The 20734-nt window shown below is 56.6% G+C and overlaps 9 protein-coding genes across 9 annotated transcripts; 6 read left to right on the top strand and 3 right to left on the bottom strand.

Annotated features, from left to right (window-relative positions):
• Positions 1-383: 383 nt before the first annotated feature.
• CLUP02_04065 (uncharacterized protein) lies at positions 384-824 on the bottom strand (the record flags this gene model as incomplete). Its single annotated transcript, XM_049283082.1, has 1 exon — positions 384-824. A coding segment is annotated over one exon (441 nt), but the record flags the coding sequence as incomplete, so codon positions are not given.
• Positions 825-1404: 580 nt separating this feature from the next.
• On the bottom strand, positions 1405-2421 carry CLUP02_04064 (uncharacterized protein; the record flags this gene model as incomplete). The annotated part of the gene is made up of 1 exon (XM_049283081.1): positions 1405-2421. The coding sequence occupies one exon, from the start codon at positions 2419-2421 to the stop codon at positions 1405-1407; it is 1017 nt and encodes a 338-aa protein (XP_049140224.1).
• Positions 2422-4071: 1650 nt separating this feature from the next.
• Positions 4072-4857, top strand: CLUP02_04063 (uncharacterized protein; the record flags this gene model as incomplete). Its single annotated transcript, XM_049283080.1, has 2 exons — positions 4072-4351; positions 4691-4857. The coding sequence occupies 2 exons, from the start codon at positions 4072-4074 to the stop codon at positions 4855-4857; spliced, it is 447 nt and encodes a 148-aa protein (XP_049140223.1).
• Positions 4858-5839: 982 nt separating this feature from the next.
• CLUP02_04062 (uncharacterized protein) lies at positions 5840-7470 on the top strand (the record flags this gene model as incomplete). Its single annotated transcript, XM_049283079.1, has 9 exons — positions 5840-5873; positions 5988-6059; positions 6136-6399; positions 6494-6582; positions 6645-6682; positions 6739-7002; positions 7027-7156; positions 7229-7294; positions 7354-7470. The coding sequence occupies 9 exons, from the start codon at positions 5840-5842 to the stop codon at positions 7468-7470; spliced, it is 1074 nt and encodes a 357-aa protein (XP_049140222.1).
• Positions 7471-8243: 773 nt separating this feature from the next.
• CLUP02_04061 (uncharacterized protein) lies at positions 8244-8366 on the top strand (the record flags this gene model as incomplete). Its single annotated transcript, XM_049283078.1, has 1 exon — positions 8244-8366. One exon carries the CDS (start codon positions 8244-8246, stop codon positions 8364-8366), a length of 123 nt encoding a protein of 40 aa, XP_049140221.1.
• A 1197-nt stretch (positions 8367-9563) lies between these two features.
• Positions 9564-11048, top strand: CLUP02_04060 (uncharacterized protein; the record flags this gene model as incomplete). The annotated part of the gene is made up of 1 exon (XM_049283077.1): positions 9564-11048. One exon carries the CDS (start codon positions 9564-9566, stop codon positions 11046-11048), a length of 1485 nt encoding a protein of 494 aa, XP_049140220.1.
• A 1556-nt stretch (positions 11049-12604) lies between these two features.
• On the top strand, positions 12605-14197 carry CLUP02_04059 (UV excision repair protein Rad23; the record flags this gene model as incomplete). The annotated part of the gene is made up of 7 exons (XM_049283076.1): positions 12605-12622; positions 12745-12792; positions 12881-12953; positions 13010-13089; positions 13152-13484; positions 13537-14022; positions 14072-14197. 7 exons carry the CDS (start codon positions 12605-12607, stop codon positions 14195-14197), a joined length of 1164 nt encoding a protein of 387 aa, XP_049140219.1.
• Positions 14198-15482: 1285 nt separating this feature from the next.
• CLUP02_04058 (myb-like DNA-binding domain-containing protein) lies at positions 15483-17360 on the bottom strand (the record flags this gene model as incomplete). The annotated part of the gene is made up of 1 exon (XM_049283075.1): positions 15483-17360. One exon carries the CDS (start codon positions 17358-17360, stop codon positions 15483-15485), a length of 1878 nt encoding a protein of 625 aa, XP_049140218.1.
• A 594-nt stretch (positions 17361-17954) lies between these two features.
• CLUP02_04057 (BRE1 E3 ubiquitin ligase) lies at positions 17955-20523 on the top strand (the record flags this gene model as incomplete). Its single annotated transcript, XM_049283074.1, has 5 exons — positions 17955-18086; positions 18395-18538; positions 18590-18647; positions 18695-20301; positions 20350-20523. 5 exons carry the CDS (start codon positions 17955-17957, stop codon positions 20521-20523), a joined length of 2115 nt encoding a protein of 704 aa, XP_049140217.1.
• Between the last annotated feature and the right edge of the window lie 211 nt (positions 20524-20734).

Here is a 20734-nt window from a genome sequence, read left to right as displayed (position 1 = left end):
GGGCATCACCCCGATGTCTCTCGGCCGGTCCTTCCGGGCAACCCAAGCACCAAGTTCTCACCGTCCATCTCTGTACGTGTGCGTCGCATAAATCTGGACCTGGGCCAGTGAGACTTCTCACCACCCATTGTCGGGCATCATGAGATTTGCTTGAGAATTGCGTTTGATCATGGCACGTGGAGCTGCCCCAAAACTTCCTCCTAGGCTCACCTCGGGGAACCATCTTCATTGGACGATGATGAGATCCAGGCAAAAGGCGCTGGCAATCTCTGCATCTGGCTTTGAACTCAACCTCCCGAGTCCATCTTACGAATTGCACATATTGTACAGCGCCTCTGGAACCATACTGCGATGCCTGCGCCTCGCATCGCCTAGTCGCGACTCTACAAATAAGACATATTCTCAGGCCTCAACAAGCCCTCTGAACACAGTCCGTCGATGGCGGGAGCTTCTCGACTCGAACAAATCGCTCCTTTGTTGAAGCTGCGATCCTCGTGAAAGCAGAAGTCGACAACAATTCGTGTTTGAACGCGCAGTGGCCGTGCAGGAGACGACACAGCATTCAAGCTCTGGTCCAGCTGAAGCGAGAAGAACATGATCCACGACTTCCACGGTGTAGTGCGCATAATTGTGCCCAGTTTCATCTCCAGCCGATTGGCCGAACGAGTGCCTAAAGGAGAGACTGACGGTCTGCAGTGAATAGTCGATGCGCCGGTCGAGCTCATGTCTTCAACTGAAGTCCCATTCCAAGCCAGAATGCAGAAGAGCAGTCTACGAACATAACCGCGAGGTTTCCAAAACGCATGTCGAGAAGCGTGTTCCGCCAGGTCCTGTCAATGATGGTTGGAGGGTCGCAAGGAGACAATCTCTCTACCAGCCATGTCTCTGCTAGCAAAGGAATCCTCTATGGACACTCGCAAAATGGCCGACGGCATCGTAGATTGTAGGGCGGTGATCTCGCACATGGTCAGTATTGCAGGATTTCTCTGGGTGGTTCACTCAGCGCTGCATCATGCCTAGTCCTTGAGGCAGTCTCGATGAGTACACGCAACATCCCATTCCTCCAGCATCCCATCTATTGCAAATGCGAACGACCAAGTCTGACCGAGCCCGTCTAGGCACTTCGCTATCAAAATTCGCAAGCTTCACGGAACCATGGCCGCAGTATCAGCTGAATCAGCAGGACAAGATCGCATTTCTGACTCCGGTACCAATCAAGGACGCGTCGCAAAAAGCACCAGAGGCCCGACTCTCTGTATATCATGACGTGCTGAATTCGGGCTGCCGCCTCTCCCAGGCTATATCCAGCCACGGTATACCCCTTCTGGGCCTCGTGATCCCGTTCCGGATTCACGATGAACTCTCATCTCCCCATTCGCACAGCAGCCGGGCGACGCCGTACTCCTACCTCCAAGCAGGGCGGCGTGCAAATGACTCAAGGCATATCTTGGCCGTTGCAAAACCACACTTGGACTGCAAGGCTGCAAGTTGCAACGGCAAGCTAGAACCTGTCAACCACAGCCCTGCATCTCCTCCTCCCTGGTTGACTTCACTGGTGAATCGATAGTGCCAAAGCTTCGGCGAACCCCTGGGGGAAGGAGTACAACTTGCACCAGCCTCCTTAACAGCTCTCGCGGGTAATAAAGCAGAAACTTGATGAGAGATGCCCCGTACGTTTTCTTTCCCTCGGGGGAGCAGGGGCTGGTCGTGCCGCCGGCGACGGACCGGGGTAGGCGAAATACAAAGGGAAGCGAAATGTAACGGCAAAGGGATGCACTTTAGCCCCCTTTCCAAGCGATGATGGAACCTGGTAGGCCAATCCCCTTCATCAAATCTTAATATCAACTCCCCGAAGCCGTTGCCATTTTGCTGTATTTGGTCAATTTGTCTCGCCCCAGATTCCCAACCCTGCCACGCAGCACCCTGGGATGCCGCGCGGGAGCCGGAGAATATCCCATACACACGCATATCCGTACGGGAATTGTGCAGCGCCGCAAGAGTAAAGGCGGAAGATGTCGGGCGACGTCCGTCGTGCAACTTCGGCCTCGACCTCGACCTCGATTCTAGAGAAATTCGAATCCCTATGACGAACTTGACCGACTGTGGGGGCCACCGGTGAGTCGCCAGCCTCGAGAGACAGAGCGCATGTGCTCGGTTGCATGCACCAGCCGCGGGCAAACAAGTGCTGGCCGTCCACGATGGTTGTGACCGATGACGAGCCGGCGGTGGTGGCCACAACCGTGCTATGGCGGAGCAGGAGGCACAGACTTGGACAACGTCCCGGCGCCCCGATACAACTGCACTGGCTGGACCTGAACCATCGTGGGATCTATCCGACGGGTCTGCAGGTAACCGCGAGCGATGGCGGGATGAAGTGTTCTTGATCTGCCTGCGCGGTAGTCGACATATGCTTCCGAGCATCACTTGACGACGGCTGCACGGCTGGCATCGAAATAGACACCTATCAATACGTAATGAGATGTTGCCAGCGCATCCTCTCTCGCGGCCACAGCGTGACCTCGCCTGAATCCCACAATCGGAGAAGTGAAGTCCAACACATATGGCGCCACCTAAAGACTGTCGACCACGTGTAGTTGCATCAATTCGGCCAGACAGCAGCTATCGAAGTAGAAGATGCTTCCGGAATGGGAGACACGAAACAGGAACCGTTAACCGGAAGCTCAGCAAGTCTGGTAGATCCCCACGTGGCGGGCGCGCGCTCCTTGCCATCGTGCCGTTTCAGTTGTTCCTGGACAAAGAAGACGACAGTAGCATCAAGCTACCTATGGTGAGTTGCAACGCTCGCCCGTTGTGCGCGCATGCAAGCCGCAAACGGCCAATGGCCTAGCCAGACTTTGGCCCTTTTTGGGGCGCCGACTAAGACGAAACTCTGGTGCTGGAGCGCCGTGCGAACCTTTTTCTTTTTTTCCAAAATTGGCAACAGAAGGATCGGAGCCGTTGACAAGTGCTGTCGAAAGAGCATGGAGAAGCAGATTTTTTTCTGGCCTCCTTTCTTTTCGTTTCAACCCCGTCAAACATGTGTGCGGGCTGACACGTTGTGGGTGGACCTGGGAGCGGTTCGCAGAAGAGCGGGCGGACGGACGGCAGACGGACGTGGGCGCGCAGTGATGCCATCTCCACCGAGGGTTTAACGTTTTGTCCAAGGTGCGGTCATGGCGGGGATATCCCCTAGAACCCCCAGAATAACACCGAGTCATTGCCAGCAAAAGCCGACATTTTGTTCACTTGGTTGCCCGAGCTGTGACTGCTTGTGGTTTGTGCAGATGAGCCCCTCTTCTGACAGCGGCATTTCCAAGCAAGATCCTAGAGTCAACTGCGAATGGGAAGACTCGGCAAGGCGTAACGGCCGGTTCTCGACGAGGTTGCTTCTTCTCGGTGCTGATTGCTGCGAAGAAGTTTGAAATCTGGGCCGTACTCCGCAACAAGTGGTATTAATGACTCTTTGGCGTCCGCTTCCCCTCTTGACGTCGCCGCTCGCGTGGTGGGAACAGCAGGAGCGGGACAAAAGTTGATCGGGGCAGAAAAGGACTCAGAATGACAAAGCAACCGGCTAAAGGTACTTTGGAAGGATACATAATTGGTGCGATGCTGTATGTAAGTGGGTAAAAAAAAAAAAAAAACAGACTGGACCGCCACTCCACCAGAGGTGCGGCAGCGTGAGCCCTAAACGCAGGTACAAGACACATCTGGGCCCGGCATTCTTCGTCTGAACGAGATGCGACGAATGAGATGCGACGGATTTGCTGCGATCCCATGGGGCCGCGGAACGGCGAGCGGTCGCCTCAGCATCGCATCGCAGCACATCGGGACTAGGGTCAGGTACATCCGGTACGTATCGTTGACGAGAACTCTGCATTCGCAGCAAAGCCGACGCAGGGCACAAACTCTGTGCGGGCGTAGGACGGAGACGTTGAGCTCAAGAGACATTGGGCACATTGTGTGTCAGTCAATGGCCATCTTCCGACCCTCCATCGCAAGAGCACCCTTTATTTGTACCTAGGTATTCGTACGGGGCTGGAGCAGAATTAGACGAGAGACAGAGACTCACCAATGCCGGCCGGCGGCCCAATGGCGAGGCACCAACATGCCAACCACAGGGCCTGTCTCATCTCTAATCCATCTCCCATCGACGTGAGAGATGACGAGCAGCGGGGGAGGCATGGGCTGGGCGTCTCTGATTGGAAAGCGTCGGAGAAAAAGGAAGCAGGAATAGAAGATGTGGAAATGCGCCGTCAGCCCCCAAAAGAGCGCCGGCGTGCGCCCAACAGGCTGGCTGCCGCTGGCGGCCGGGGATTGATCAGCACTGCAACAAGTCTGCAGACAGTACTCCGTACGCGGTGCTCCATGCCGTGCGCCGTCCTCACATGAGTAGCCTGTAGGTATGTACTCCTTACTGTAGTATACTCAGTGACTCCGTAGATTCATTCTCCGAGATGAATCTCAGATGCGTTCTTTCGTCATCGGCGCCGCTTTTTCCACTTGTTCCAAGGCCCAAGGAGTTCCAGGCTTCTGGCCGTGGATATAATTCCCGCAGGCCCCGTCGAGCACATTGGATCCTGGCGGTCCTCCGGCCTCGTCGCTCGTGTCAGGCCTCGTTGAGCCTTGTCAATGTCGTGCCCTGCCCTGTCGTGCCGTCCTCTCGCTTGCCGGGGAAAACGCAATTTGCAAGCCTGCTGCAGCCTGTGCCTGGCTGGGACAGCGAGGCCCATTCTCGGCCAGGGCAGTGCCGTGGAAAAGTGTGGCCATGTGGAGAGACACGGAGTCAAGGAGTGGAAGCCGTGGTGGACCATGGCCCAAGGCTTCACAAGTCAAGACCCAGGAGTCATTCAGGACTAAGGACAACATGGGGCGAAATTTGGTGGAGAGGAGGAGATGGAAAGTCGTCGAATCAAGGCAGCGTGTTGGTAACAGCGGGAAGGGAGCTGGGGCCCACGGCTGGCATGAGGTGTGTGCGGGAACTTGGCCGGGAAGGCAGGGACGCCTTGGAGTCAGAAAAGACGTTGGAAGGAGCCTGGAAGGTCTTTCCTTGTGAACATCTTGTGTGAGGTACATTCATACCTCAGGCAGTCTGTAGTCCGTACATCTGCAGGTCGGTACTCCGTTATCTGGGAGGTTGACTGTGGTTGGCAGGAGTAGGCAAGGTAAGGTAGTCGTGTGGCCCTCAGGCAGAGACATGCGCTACGTACCCCTCGCGGCATGGCTAAAGAGATACCTTGAGGCCAGGTAAGGTAAGGTAGGTACGAAGTATGGCACTGTAGCATCTGCCATTGTTTCAAGGTCTTTTTCGTCCCTTCATTAGAGCCCTCCTTGCTCCTTTTGGACCTTTGGATGGAGAATGGATTCCATTGCGCCGAGAAGATGTTGAGCATTGATATACACGGGGTGCACTATACACTTGGCTTGCCTCGCATTGGCCTCGTCCTTTTCGGTATCAGCATCTGACCTGGCAACGTTCTCCTTATCCGCACTCGAGACACTCTCCCAAGCTAAGGTACTGTGTAGACAGACTCCCACAGGTGACAGCGCTGAGCAGGGAGGCATCCCATTAATGGCAGGCGTGCGTCATTTTCGTCCTCCGAGATTTCCCAACTCCAGCAGGAGCCGAGAATAGAAAATTTGAGACAGGTCCCTGGCCACTCGCGAGAAGCAGCAGGAGCAGACAGCCAGACACCCCCGGGCTCCTGCCCAGTCATTTGGGTCCGTCGGGAATTAAGGCGGCAGGAAAATCTCGAGGTACTTCCATCCCTGGTGCCTTGCTGCACATCTTCATGTACCCAAGGTACCTCTGATATTGTATCATTTTACGCTTTTTGCACCCATGGAAAACTCTTCGTCGATAGATCGCCTTCCCTGTCTCTGCCATTGCTAAACCTGGTTCTTCTTCTCGTTTTTTGGCGAGTCGTTGTCAAGCCGTTGGTGTCCCGATGGAGGTTAGACGGTTACATTCCAACGACCAAACTAAATAGCGTCTCCCCAGAAAATCTCGAAAATCTCTTTTACCAACTCGGGCAGCCGGGCTGGCCCTCTTTGGGGGCCGAGTCAGTTCGGCCAGGTTCGGAATCTAGATGCGCTCTGCGTCACTGGCAACTGGGCTGGGAGCCTGATACTCCGTAGGACTCTTCAACCAGAGAAGACCATTTGGCGGAGACAGCTCCAGCTCCAGCTCCAGCTACCAATGTTTATCTGACCGTCTGCACAAGGTCAAAGCCATAGGTAGCGCACCGGGGAAACGGCACAACCGCCCTTTTGTTATGCAAACTTCCCCTCTGCAGAACATGGACCACCCATGCGACCGAGTTCTCTCCGTCGCCTGTTGGTCAAAGCAAGACCCCTCAGGTCTCTCTCTCGACCCCTTCTCGCCCCTCTTCGCCCCTTCAGGTACGCCGCCAGCTCTCCACTGAAGGCAGCCGGAAGCCGCTATTCTGTACCTACCTTAGTCTACGTAAGGTGCGGAGGCAGAGAGACACTCAAGAGGGAACACCCCTCTGTCGAAACATGAGAGCACTGGCTTTTTGCCTCCGCTTTCTCCTGGCACCAGTCAATTACCATGCCAACGGGTGGGTGGGCTCACTACCTCTAGCTAAGAGTTGCCCTCACTTTGTTGACACTCGGCGACTCAGCAGTCGAGCAACCAAAGTTTGAACCCCGTCCGACGTCGCAAGTGTCTTGAAGCTATCGCCGACTGCGCATGACGGCCACTTGTCCACGAGGGAAAAGTGTCAGCTTGTCTTGGGTCGGAAGAGCGATTCTGTCTCCCTCTGCTCGCAACCAACCGACAGGGATTCGCGTGTCTCACCCAAAAACAAACAACCAGTCCATGGAGACGCCACGCATCTCATCGCTAGCCTCGTCGATCATGGCCTTCTGCTTTGGGATAGAAGAAGAGGCACAGCGCCATGGCCCATTGAGGGGCAGAAGTGCCGTAGCTTGCGCCAGGACACCTACTGGCCAGAACGGATTTGACGGAACGATTGATGGCTCGTTGTGTTGATTCACGGATGCAAGGGAGCACCTTCAATTGGCAGCTTCGGGCGATAGCAAAGAGGACCGGAGATTGTACCTGCACAACCCCCTCACATACGATGCGACCGCAGCTCTCGAGTCCAGCCTTACCCTGCGCCGTCGTCGCCATCTAGTGAGCACCTAGTGCCCATCTCGACACGTCGCTGCGACCATGCCGAAAGCGACACGATGTAAACAAAACTAGCACGGCCCAGAGCCTCACTTGATCAACCACGGGGTCTTTTTCAGCGCCGTCATTTCGCAAACCATGGTGCGAGGCACTCGCCGAGTGGGAACCTCACTTGCGATTGTTCCTGGCAGCCTGGATAGACCCAGATCGTGTCAATCAATGATGGGAATGGCAAGACGAGCATCGTCGATTGCGCCGGAGCTGGAGCAAAAGCGACATTAGCCGTGCTGGTTAAGAACAACACGGACCAGGGATGACCAGGGAAACGACGGCTCACGCTCCAACTCTGGGCTTATCGGGGACAGCGACCTATATCAGAAAGGAGATGAGTGACGGCGCTTGGCAAAGAAGACGAGATGCCAAAAACCACGCATTTCGAGACTGGTCTGCTAGGTAGACTGCTTGCTACGGATACTGCCTCGACATATGCCTTCTGCCAGTCAGCCATTGCGCGCCGAGAGTTTTCTTTTTTTGGGGCAATCCTACTGTGGCTGACGATGCTTCCCCTCTTGTTTCTTCTTCCAGAAGCCGCCGGGTGGGATGACGGATGGTTCCCCCTCCCTTTCCTCACGCCATTGTCTCTGGACCTTCGTTTTTCCCATGTTTTATATCGCGCTTGTGGCTTGTCTTTTTTCATCTAATCGGGGACGGCGCGGCCAATAATCCCCCGCAGCTCCAGTGTCAGCCCTCGCCATCTCATGCTACCATCGGAAACTAAGGTAGCCAGAGCCTCTCGGCCCAAGATTCTTTCGCCTACGGCTACCTACGAGAGTCTACGGGGAGGAATTATCGAGTCTAGCTGGCACAACATGGAGACACAATCGAATCAAAGTGGTCGATTGGAAAGTCGAGTTTGATTGCCACAGGCAGTACGACTTCTGCCGAGGTGCTACAAGTACAAGCAACACAACAAACGACGAGGTCAGAGAGCACATACATAGCCGTCGCATCGTCCGGTCAAGATCTAATTCTCTGACTGGCTCTGTGCACTGGCAGAACAGACACGTACATACAGCGGCAGCGGCAACTGATGAATGGGACGACAGAGCCCTGCATCTCACCTGCTCGTGTCGTGCAGCATTGGTACTTTGTCTACCACCAGTGCAATTCTACGGTCCAGCACATGGGAACGCACGCGCTGAACACACATTGACACGGCACGGCAGCAGCAGCATCAGCACATCACAGATCCCGAATTATCTCGTCACCGCGGGCCTCACTCCCCTGCCGCCGCGGGCTCCCAGTCCTGGTCCCAGACTCCCAGGTCTCCAGTCAGGATCCCAGACCACACCAGACCCGGACTCTGTCCAGCGTCCCAGGAGCGCACGCCCCCGGCACGGACAAGGGTAGCTGCCAGTGTTTCGTTCCGAGCGCTCCACCACGGCATCCCTCCCACATCCTTGTCACTGCCATCCTTCCTTCACTCGATACTTGAGTCTGGGTACGGAGCAGAGACCCAGAGACCAAAGGAAAGGGACGAAAAAAAAAAAAGAAGAAGAATCCACCGGCCGAGGTGTGTGCGTAAAGTACGAATAAACTCGCTCGGTCTGCCGTTTGCCCACGCGACGCTGGACTCTACCCTCACCCACACCCCTCCCCCCGACAGGGAATGCCATCTAACCCCCAACCCAGGCACCGCAACGCACCGCACACAAAAACGCGACCACGACCGCCTACCATACTTTATTCGTTTGGTTCCCAGGTTTCGTCCTTCGTCTCCTCTACTTACACCTACACCTCTTCCCTCAACCCCCTCCCGTTCTTTCTCACCAACTACTATTCTCTCGTTAAACCCACGACTTGAACATTCGCTTCACCCAATCCCCATCGACAACATCGGGCCCATTACACCGGCCATCTGGACCATCTCAAGCAACCCGGTTCCATAGTGAAGCCTCGCTGCCCAGTGCTCGGCATCCTATTCGTCAACGCAAACGACAACACCCCATTCTGTACTCGCCCTGGACAGAGAGTTTCTATACGGAGCTCTCCTACAGATCGAACCATCAACAGTGCTCATGTACACGGCTGGTCAACCGCGTCCCAATCTCACGTCGTCTAGTCATAAACTCTGTGGAATCAAGTCGTCGACACGTCACTTACACCCGCCGTCGTCTCACACCAGTAACCCAGCCTCATCGGGGCCCAGTCCTCATCGATTCATCAGTCTTTAGTCTTGACAAGCCGTTTGTTCGCCGTCGAGAACAAACAACCGATCCACCGGTCTCTGGCAGACCCATCTGCAACGCCTCAGCCGAACAGTTCTCCGTGTCAGCGGCGGAGGAAAACCCCAGCTTCATTTTCCGCTCGTATTCGATTCCCACCCGGCTTTGAAAGCCCCAACTTCATCATGGGCCTTCCGCGAGCTCTTCCCGTTGCGGCCGGCGCGCTGGCTCTGATTGCCACCATTACGATTGTCATCATCCACGTCGTCCTCGCCGCTCATATCGCCGATGCGGCGCCTGTGCGCACCTCCTCGATTCTGTCTTCGATTCTGGAAAGCATTCTTTTGGTATTCTTGGGATGGATGTTGTCAACCAACTTGGTTGCCAAGTTTAGGAATTCCTCAAAGCGCTTCATCAGCGCCATGTTTGGTGCGAGTGTCCTCGTCTACACCATGGCCACTGCTGCGTCGGTAGCCACCATGATCTGCCTTAGCAACGCTACGAGGGACCTGGCGGGTACCGTTCTCGGTGCGACCCAAACGAGCTTCCTCATCGCTTCGTCCGTCGCTCTCGGTCTCTGCTTTGCTTGTCAGCTCATCTTCATTGTCATTCACTTCGTCTTGGCCCGCCTCGTTGCCCGCGACGAGTCTGGTTCCATGCACTCGGACGAGGAGTCCCAGAGATCTCCCAACGTCCACATCAAGTCGGTTCCCTACCACCGTACTTCGCCCACCTTTGACGGCAGGAGCCGGTCCACCTCCATGGGCTCGCAAAGTCCACCTCAGTCGAGCAGCGGCCATTCCGCCACCGACACACTGAGCTCGTTCCGCTCCTCGTTGTCCAACGTCGTCCGACCCATTTCCTCCCGAACCCGCCTGCTCCCTCTGCGGGAGAAGCGCAGGGCAGAGTCGATTGACTCGAACCACTCCCGCTCGCGATCGAGCAGTGTCAACGAGGATTCGTCCTTTGACTCGTGGGACACGTCTTCGGTCGACATGCAGAGCCGCATGACCGTCCTGGGCACATCCTCTCCCCCCGGCAGGTTTTTGGAAACGATCCCTGCCAGCCCTACAACCAGCCGCAGTCCCAGCCCTGGAACGCCGTTGGACCTGGACCTGGAAGCTCCGCGCACTCGTCGTCGGAGCCGCAGCTACAGCCCCAGCCCCATGGGCACCCTCCGCAACCCTGAGCCTACCTTTACGCTGCAGACTTCTGCCAGCGAGTGCTCTCTGCGTCGTCCCGAGCCCGCCTTTACCATGCAAGGCTCGGCCAGCGAATCTCACATTCACCCCCTATTCCGGTCTGACTCCCCAGACCCACCGCCGATGGTGACACCCGGCACGGTTGTCACCGCGGCGCCAGACGCCGGCCGCGTCATCTCGGATCGACACAGCGTCCGCCGCATGCGCAGTGGCAGTCTGCCCGGAGGTCCTAGCCCCCTCAGCCGCACCAGCAGTTATGACAACTTTTTCCCCAACGGCCAGCCGCCCGTGAAAGAAGAGAAGGATGAGCTCCCATCACCCCAAGAGGAGGACGAAACACTCGGTGAGAGACAGATGACGCCCCCGATCCCGGAGTGGATCCTAACCGCCGGAGCCAGGACGAGCCTAAACGGGTACCAAAGTCGGAAGCTCCGCATCGACGGGGACGCCGAGCAAGAGCAATCATGATGAAGGAGGGATGCACCAACGGCAACAAGAGGTGTGTCCAAGGGGAAAACCTGACCCGGCGTGGTCTTCATGAATGTCTAATTGCTATTTTGTCCTCGACAACAATAAGGGAGTACGAACTCGGGCGGTGATACCATATTTGAGGGATTTTATTTTCTTTGTCCAGCGCGGCGTTGTCCTGGGAGGCAGAGTAGGAAAAAAAAGATCCAACATCGAGTGGCCAGAGAAGCCGCCGACAAGCTAGGATAGATGGCTACAGTAGCTGAAAACAACTTAACGAGTAACGAAACTTGGTGTCTTTTTGATAAGTGGTCAACGTTTGCTGAAATGATACCGTCTCGTATCGGAATATGGATGATCCCGCGCCGCTACGCATAGCCTTCCCGTTGCGGACCCGGCCGTGCTGTGCACGGACCTCCGTGATGGCCCCAGGCGTTCCTGCAAGTATCCAGGCGGGAGAGAGACACTTTATCTGAGCCGGCAGACAGTGCAGCTCAGGGAGTGGCCTGTGATATCATGCGAGGCGAGTACGTACAGAGTACGGAGTACGGGCTTTAGGCATACGGATGTGGCCACCTTTGATCAAGTCTTTGTGTGTTGCTCTTCAACGGTCGGTATCCATTGTCGACGTGGCTAGGAAGCGAAGAACCCCAGGAGTTGGTGCAACACCCCGCTTTCCGTGAGGTAAGGTAGCTGTCACCAAAAATTTCTGCAGACTATGCCGATGGCTTGGCTGCTGGGTAGGTATCCGTACATGGGCGAATGAATGGAAGCGCGAGGCAAAGCGAACAGGAAGCTCGAGTGCCATGTTTCCCAGTTCCTGTCACCCAATGGCTTTTTGGGGGTGTTCTAGACTACCTAGGTATCTTAGGGCAGGTAGGTCTTTTGAAAGGTTGCTCCCCTCATGTCTTTCTTACCTCATCTTGGATGCCTAAGCAAACCACAAGCACAGTTGGCTACCTACGCAGTGCCACAGCAGCACCTTGAGATTAAGTTGCACCGCCACTTGTGTAGGGGGGAAAAACAGAGTTTGGCTAGGAGAGAAGCCACCCGATCCAGACAGAGACCGATGCGCTAGGCCGTCGCTGGTGCTCTTGCCTGGCTGGTAGTGGTGGTGACCTGGAGTGGAGAGGCGGGCGAGACTTGGGCCCATTGCTTATTCACCACCACTGACCACTAACCACCGACCATTATGGACGGGGACAGCAGAGAAAGGACGTGGGAGTTGTGGAAGGTACCTCAGCCAACCAACTAGAACCGCCTGCCCGCCGCCTTCCCCCACTGCGCAGCAACCAAACAACTGACTTCAGGTCACCACTTACCTTCGTCATCTCCATTAATTCTGTACCTTGACCAGTCTTTCCCGCGCACACAACAAAACACCAAGGTGACGGGTTTCTCTATCTTTCACCCACTTGCTACTGCGCATCGATCCCCAGCGCACTCATCCTCCATCACCACTCTCAATCTATCCCTCTATTTCCTCCCCATCAAATCAGCACCCTCAGCTTGTCCCTTGTGATTGCAGCCTTTTTGCTGCCCCGGAGCTAGCCAAGATGAAGGTCACATTCAAGGTATGCTCAGCTCCGAGCCTCCTCCCCCACCACCACCACCACCACTGGAGGCATGATGGCACTACGTGCCTCACCACAGCTCCAACCTCAAGCTCATACTGATCATTTTGGCTGTTTTCCAGGACTTGAAGCAACAAAAGTTCACGCTTGACGTGGAGCCCACCGACCTTGTGCGTCCTCACCCCCACTTCCGCCTCCGAGATGACCCTCCACAGCTGCCTTGCGATGTCCGACCTCGAAAACTGACGAGATAAACAGATCTCGATTGTCAAGCAGAAGATTGCTGGAGAGAAGGGATGGGACCCCAAGGACCAGAAGCTTATCTACTCTGGTAGGCAACCCCGCCACCTGGAGGAAGGCGATGGCTCCGGCTGACAGCTATACTAGGCAAGATCCTCAAGGACGACGACACGGTCGAGTCCTACAAGATTGAGGAGAAGGGCTTCGTCGTCTGCATGGTCAACAAGGTCCGTAGCTTCGACGACAATACCCGCGCCTGCTCGAGTCTACCCTACTGACGATCCAACAGCCCAAGGCACCCAAGCCCGCTCCCGCCGCCGAGTCCTCGTCTGCGCCCGCCGTCCCCGCCACGCCTGCTCAGCGTGTCGCCTCCACGCCCGCTGCTCCTCCCGCTCCCGCTGCTCAGGCTGCTGCCCCGGCCGCGGCTCCCGCTACGCCGACTCCGGCCGCTAGATCTACCGGTGGCGATGCCGGCAACAACGACCCTTCAATGGCCATGGGCGCTCAGCGCCAGGAGGTGATTGCCAACATGGAGGCCATGGGTTTCGAGCGCGCTCAGATCGACGCCGCCATGCGTGCCGCCTTTTACAATCCCGACAGAGCCGTCGAGTACCTGCTCAGCGTGAGACCCGATACCTCGAGGACTTGGTTCGCTGGACGCTGACAATGACTAGGGCATTCCCGAAGACGTCCAGGAGGAGCAAGCACAGCGACAAGCCGCTGCCGCGGCCCCCGCCCAGCCTTCTGGTGGTGCGCCGGCCGGCGGTGATGACGGCAACGTCAACCTCTTTGATCTCGCTGCCCAGTCGCGTGGTGGTGGTGGTGGCGGTGGTGGACGTGGCGCCTCCGCCGGCAACACCCAGGCCGCCGCCGCTGCTGCTGCCGCTGCCGCCGCACAGGGTGGCTTCGGCAATTTGGACTTTCTCAGAAACAACGCTCAGTTCCAACAGCTCCGCCAGGTTGTCCAGCAACAGCCGCAGATGCTGGAGCCTATTCTTCAGCAGCTTGGTGCCGGCAACCCCCAGCTTGCGCAGCTCATCGCCAACAACCCCGACCAGTTTCTACAGCTTCTCGGCGAGGAGGTTGACGACGATGTGCCTCTACCCCCCGGTGCGCAGGCCATTCAGGTCACCGAGGAGGAACGCGATGCCATTGAGCGGGTGGGTTTCTCTTGACATCGTATGAGAATCACGATGCTGACTACTTTAGTTATGCCGCCTCGGCTTCGACCGCGACGCTGCCATCCAGGCCTACTTTGCCTGCGACAAGAACGAGGAGCTCGCCGCAAACTTCCTCTTCGATCAGCCCGACGACGACGATGCGCCCCAGAACTAAGTCCGACTCGCAACGACCGCATGACGACACAATCTATGACAGAAACGCAGGGCTCAGGAATTACCGGACGGGGTTGGCTCGACGACGTTGACGTGAGGAAAAGACCACAGGATACCTGGTCCGGAAGGGCGGTATCCCCATCAGCAAGGCGGGCATGTGGCCGCGTGGAAGTAGATGATGCAATTCTTTTTCGGTAGAGCTGGCGTGGAGGCAAGCAATCTGAGGAAAACATGCGTGAAATGGTCTGAACGCATACGGAGGTCGCAAGCTACTCGCGGTTACAACTGTTCATGCTTGTGTTTGACCAGGATTGTTCCTGTTCTGGCTTGGGAGAGAGCGTGGCGTCAGTCCTAGGTAGCCAGGCCGGGTAGTACCGGGTAATTCAACTCTTCAGTGCCATGTTCCGGCCTGTGGCGCATTTGTTCATGTGAGTGAGGCCAAAGTGAGTTGGTCCCAGGGGTCAGTCCAAGGGACTGATTGGCCTCTACACATTTGGCATTTGGCCTCATATCAAATGGGGACTAGAAAAGAACGCCTACACCTCGCCTGTCCATGTGTGAGTTGCTGTTTCTTCTGTATACTTACCTGCCTGACGACTTGCGGAGATCAAGAGTACCGGGTCGTGGAGGAGGGGGGCCTGCATTGCACACACACACACTTCTGCTGTCCCGCGCAGTCGAGTGAGTACCGCGGCCGTGCCCCTCGCCGTGTGGGGCTCCTTTGCGGGAACCGTACCAGGTATAATTTTTGATTTCATCTTTTGACGTTTCTTCACGTCTGCACGCACTGTTTCTGTATCCTTGTGCTTGTCATAGTAACCCTCGCCTTGGGCGGTGGTATGAGGAAGAGGGGTGTTTATGTGGTTTGGTGTTTTTGATTTTGATAGGTGAGGGAGGTGGTGGTGGTTTACGATGATGGGGTTGAGTTTGCCGTGAATAGGTGGTTACGGATGCAGTCTGGGTGGTCTTGAATGATCGCACAAGCACGGTACTTATGTCAGATTGTATAAAGTGATTTGAATTTTTTGGAATGTACTTCTGAGACGAGGATGTCTCGATTCCCTAGCCGTTCCTTTCGCGCTAATTCCCGAGTTCCCTTCGCTGCAATAATAAACGAATCACTGAAATACCAAACGCCGCTTCATTGCCCATAGGGCCCCTGGTGTAATTGCAAAAAAAAAGGGGTATCTGTCTGGTAGGACCGGGGGAAAGCCAGCAGTCCGCGTCTCTGTCCGCAATGCCATGGACCTTGGCCCCCGGTGCGTGATCTGTACACCTCCGTGTGCTCAGTGGATAATCTCGCCACGCATGTTGTACTCTACGGCCTTCTTCTTCGTCTTGCCCGCGCCCCTCTTCTTGCGTCCCGCGTCGGGGTCCATGTTCGTCTCGTCAATGGTAATCATGCCGTCCGCGTCAACCGTGATCTGAGGACCGACGTTGGCCTGCTGCCTCTTGGGTTTGGCGCCGCCGCCGCTTCCACCACCACCGCCGACGCCGCCAGCAGCACCCGCCGCGGAACCCTCGCCTTCGGCGTCCCCTCCGCCCTCGCGCTTGTCCTGCAGCGAAGCGAGGTTCCTGGCATTGATGGCGTCCTTGGCCGCCTTGATCTTGGCCTGCTCGGCATCGAACTCGGCCTGCTGCGCGCGCTGCGCCGCCATGATGGCCTCGACGGGCTCGTACTCGGCCTTTGTCCACGTCTTGTACTCCTCCAGGTCGATCTGCAGCTCCTTCTTGCCGACGAGGATGGCGTCGATGCGCGCGGGCCGGTGGCGCTCCTCGCGGTTGAACTTCATCTTGACGTGCCGCCGGTTCTTGCCGGGGAACATGCCGCTGATCATCTGGAAGTCGGTGCCGAACATGCGCAGCCCGCGGTAGAAGAGCTCCGTCTCCTCCTCGTTCCACACGTTGGGGCCCTTGAGCTTGGAGCCCGTGCGGTAGCTGTTCTGGGTCGTCAGCGTCGTGAAGTCGTTTTCTTCAATCTCGAGCATGTCCTCGCCCTCGGCGGCCGCAGCGGCGATGGCGTGTCGATCGAGGCTGAGGGAGTTTTGGTCCACCACAATCTGTCCGTCAATGATTTGGAACTGGGGCCCGGTGGAGGCCATGCTGGTCGGGTTCGGCGGCGGAGGGGCTGCCGGCGTGGCCTTGTCGCTCGTCGGTGCCGGTGTCCCGCTCTCTGAAGCCACATCCTCCGAGCCGTTCCTCTTCGCCTTGAGTTTCTCTCTGGACTTTGCCTGCTTCTCGCGGTGGCGCTGGAGAAGCTCGTCGTGTCTGCTGAACTTCTTGCCGATGCGCAAGTCTCGTGTCAAATCGCCCATGGTAAGCGTGGTGAGGTCGGCCTCCTGGTCCTCCGCATCTTCTGGCGTCACGGAGCGGGCTTGCCGAGGTCGTGATGGCTTGTTGACAGTAGTAGCGGCATCCGTTTCTCCTTCTTCCGTGGTCATCTTCTTTCTCGGCCGAGGCGGTCGTTTCGGCGCGGCTTCCCCGTCTGCCGGCTGTTTTCGTTGTCTTTTGGGTTTAGGCGCCGCAGCACTCTCTTCGCCCTCTTCGGCAGTCTCGCTCGTCTGTGTTGCTCGTTTTCGAGGTCGCTTGGCAGGTGCCTTCTTGACGGTAGTCTTTGATGTGTCGTCTGTTGCCGCCGTCTGCGCCGCGTCCTCTGTTGAAGGCACCACGTCGGCCGAGGGAGCAGTAGCGGGCGGGGTCTGGAGTTGGGCTGGTGTCGATGCCTCGCTGACAGTAGCCTCTGCAGCAGGAGCGGGCGTCGCGGACGGTGGCCGTGGACGAGTTTGTGTTGGCGGCTCTGTGGACTGATCTGTTCCAGCTGATTCCACTGTGGAAGTAGGTTTTGTAGAGGACTCGCTCGTCGTGGGTTGTGTCTGGGGCGTGGCAGCCTTCGTCGTTCTCGGCTCGGTCGATGGCGGGGTACTCGTAGGCACGTCTCTGGGCGTATCTCTCGAATTGGCTCGTTTCTCGGCGGTCGACGGCGCGGTCTTTTCGGTAGATTCGCTCGAGCTACTCTCTGCTGTGGGCGCAATTGCGGCGGCAGTCGTCGACGGGGTCCTTGATGGCTGCGGTGCTGCTGCTCCTGCTCCAGGCGCTCGAGGACGGGCCATGGGCATTTTTGGCTTGAAAGCCATGCCGGCCTTTTTCTTGAACATGGAACTCATGATGGCGATTGTGTCTAGTCTTTTCTTTCTTTTTTTATCGGCGCGGTAATATCCTCATGATCGGGGCTGAGGTTGAAAGTTGGATCTGGTGGATTGTCACTTTGCGAGCCAGACTTTTTGCCAATCGCGGCGGGACAGTGACTGAAGTGGGTGGGATGCAGAGAAAAAGTGCTTCTGATAAGTAGATGCGTGACCCGACAATTAGCCGGTACGTGCGCTGTGCAGTACAGCGCGCGGGGCGCCTTACTGGTTGATAAGACCATGAATGGCCAGCGCAGCGCTAGTCCCGTTTGGGGAGTGGACCGGCTGGCTTGATTTGAACGTGAAGCGTCGGCGTTCAACCTCGAAAATTCAACCTCCTTGCCCCAAGTATTCCTCACCCATCATCCGCGCCGAATCAGCACAGCACGACTCTGTCAACCTTCGCATGGCTCGGATCAATCCCTAAGCACGTTCAGCTGTCCCACGCAGCGCATTTTATCGCCCTTGCCCGACCCTCGGACGCATACACCGTCTCTGCATCCTCCTACCTTTCTCATGCCTGTAGCGACCTCAGCCCCGACTGCCTCTCCGCGTCCGTCCACCTTGGCCAAGATGGAGGACAGGAAGAGACCCCCCATCAGCACCGCCGAGGACCTCGCTCCTCCGAGCAAGCGACATCAATCCGTCAATGGAAGCAAGTCCAAGGGCGATAGTGGCGACCACGCCGAGGAACACTGGATCGAGGTAAGTGTCACGAGACACGTATTCCCCAACACATCAAGTTTTCTCAACAATCAATGGGCCCCTACGCGATTCCCTTGTGCCATCAATGGCGACGCGACATCTCGATCATCGACTGCCCCCAGCCACGCTCAACACTGGCGGACTACGATCGACTGGCCTGGAATGGCCTTTCGATCCGCCGTCGAGGGCGACGAGGCTGCCTGACGGTTCTCCGTCTCCCTGTCCACGCATCCGACCATCCCACACGCTTTTCATCGTCTGGTGCGAAAAGAATACATGGAGAGGGCGCGAGCTGATGATGAGTTCAGAATTACCAAAAGGGCGCCATTTACCGGCAACTTTTAGAAACAAAAAGGGAAAAGCAAGAGTTTGAGTCACGCGTCGAGCAGTTGCAAAAGAATATTGTGTATCGCGAGGATCATATCCGCATCATTGAAGTATGGTGGAAGCAGGTCAGTTTGATTGATCCCTTGACCCAGTCGCATGGCTGACCCCCTCACTAGGTTCTAGAGGAGATGGAGCAGCTCGTGGACCCTGCAACACCACCCTCCGGCCCAACAAGTGAGTCCCCTTGTCGCATCCACCTGGATATGAGACTGACAATCCAGACCCTCCGTACATTACCAGCACGCACTTTAAAGATAACGACGAGTTCCAAAGGCATCTTGACGAGACAGCCTCTGATATTAAGAAGCGAGCCGAAGCTGTGCTCAATCGCATCGCAAACGCCAGGGGAGAAATCACGCCAAACATTGCTGACCTGGAGACTCGGGTCAACAGCCTGCTTGCGCAGCAAAAGGAATATCTGGTCAAGTTGGACCGTGCACAGCAAGAGAATGAGCAGCTATCGGAAGACCTCAACAAGGCCAGCCTTCGCTTTTTCAAGGCCGAAAAGCGCATGGACAGATTAAAGAGCGCGCAGGTTCAGAAGCTCGAGCAGCAATTCATAGCCAGCGCCAAGCCGACAATCGCAACAGGGGAGAACGGACAGGATGCCGCCGAGGCAAACGGTAACGCTGCCGAGGCACTGCTCAAGTTTGAGGAGGCGTCGGCGGTCGTCAACAAGCAAAAGGAGCAGCTGGAATCTGCGCAAGCCGATATCAAGACCCTACAGGAGGAGAACTCGGCGCTAAAGGCACGACGCGAAGGCCTCACCGACGAAGATTTCATCCGGACCGACGTGTTCAAGCAGTTCAAGAACCAGAACGAAGACTTGATCAAGCGCGTCAACCACCTAGAGGCCACAAACAAGCAGTTGCGAGAAGAGGCCGAAAAGTTGCACTCAGAGCGGACGGCCTTCCGGACCAAGCTCCACGACGAGGCGCAGACGATAACATCGGACCTGGAGCGCCAAGTTGAGGAGCGCGACGCAGACCTCACACGAATCCGCGCCGCCCGGGACGAGTGGTACGCCAAGGCCAACATGCTGGAAACCCGAGAAAAGGAGGAGAAGCAGGCGCTGCAGCACCTCAAGGAGCTCACGGGTGCCCAGGAGGACCGAATTGCATCCTTGGAATTGGAGCTGCAGCGTCTGAAGCCCGAAGACCAGCCGATGGCGGATCCCGACCCCGAACTGGAGAGCATGCCTGCGGATGAACTTATTTCAAAGTACAAGAAGCTGCAGCAAGATTTCGAGTCGATCAACAAGGAGTTGCCCGCTCTCCAACAGGCGTACAAGCGATCGATGGGTCTCGCACAAAAGAAGGTGATGGAGTACACGGTTCTCGAGGATCGGGCAGCGGCCGCACTCGCCGAGAAGCAAAAGGTCGACCAAAAGTACTTTGCAGTGAAGAAGGATGCGGACATGAGAGACCGCGAACTCGGTGTGCTCCGAAGCCAGAACCGCAAGAGTTCTGAGATTGTTGCGCAGCTCAAGGAGGTGGAGGCGCAAAACCGGATACTGATTAGCAACCTGGAGAAGCAGCTCTCGGACCTGAAGCAGGCCAACGCCGCAATGGCTGCAGAGCACAAGAAGATGGAGTCGAGCAGTTCTGACGCGGCGCGCCGAGTCGATTCCTACAAGAACCAGATTGGCGAGTTGACCACCTTGGTTAAGTCGCGTGACGCCGCCATGGCTGCGGCCAGGGAGCGCACCACAACCCAAGAGGCGGACGTTGAGCGCCTCAAAGTCCGCGCCGACATGATGCAAAAGGAAAAGGACGAATGGAAACGCAAGGCGTTGAGCAACTCGTCGGAAGAAGAAGAGATGCTCAGAGTGAGTCACCCTCATGCCGGAGGTAGAACGAAAGCTAACTGTATGCAGACCTTTGCACTCTGCACAGTGTGTCGCAACAACTTCAAAGATACGGCCTTGAAGACGTGCGGGCATCTTTTCTGTCACCAGTGCGTAGACGACCGGATCAGCAACCGAATGCGCAAGTGCCCCAACTGCTCGAGGGCCTTTGACCGGCTGGATGTCATGTCTGTTCACCACTAGCCGCTCCTGTGCGGCTTACTACCCGACTCGGCTCACGTGTCGGCTGCTATTTTGATATGCTTCAAAGACGTTTGCGCAGCTTGGAGTTTGCTTCCGTGGCAGGGGATTTCATGGTATGATACCTTTAAGACGCTCGCGATTGGAAATGATGGATCGTTGTACTTTTACGTGTATGGAAGACGGCCTGGACCTCGGAAAATGTACATAATGT

Source organism: Colletotrichum lupini, chromosome 2, assembly GCF_023278565.1.
Source record: "Colletotrichum lupini chromosome 2, complete sequence".
NCBI lineage: Eukaryota > Fungi > Ascomycota > Sordariomycetes > Glomerellales > Glomerellaceae > Colletotrichum > Colletotrichum lupini.
The sequence above is the reverse complement of the archived record's forward strand: the minus strand, read 5'-3'. Positions and strand labels throughout refer to the sequence as shown.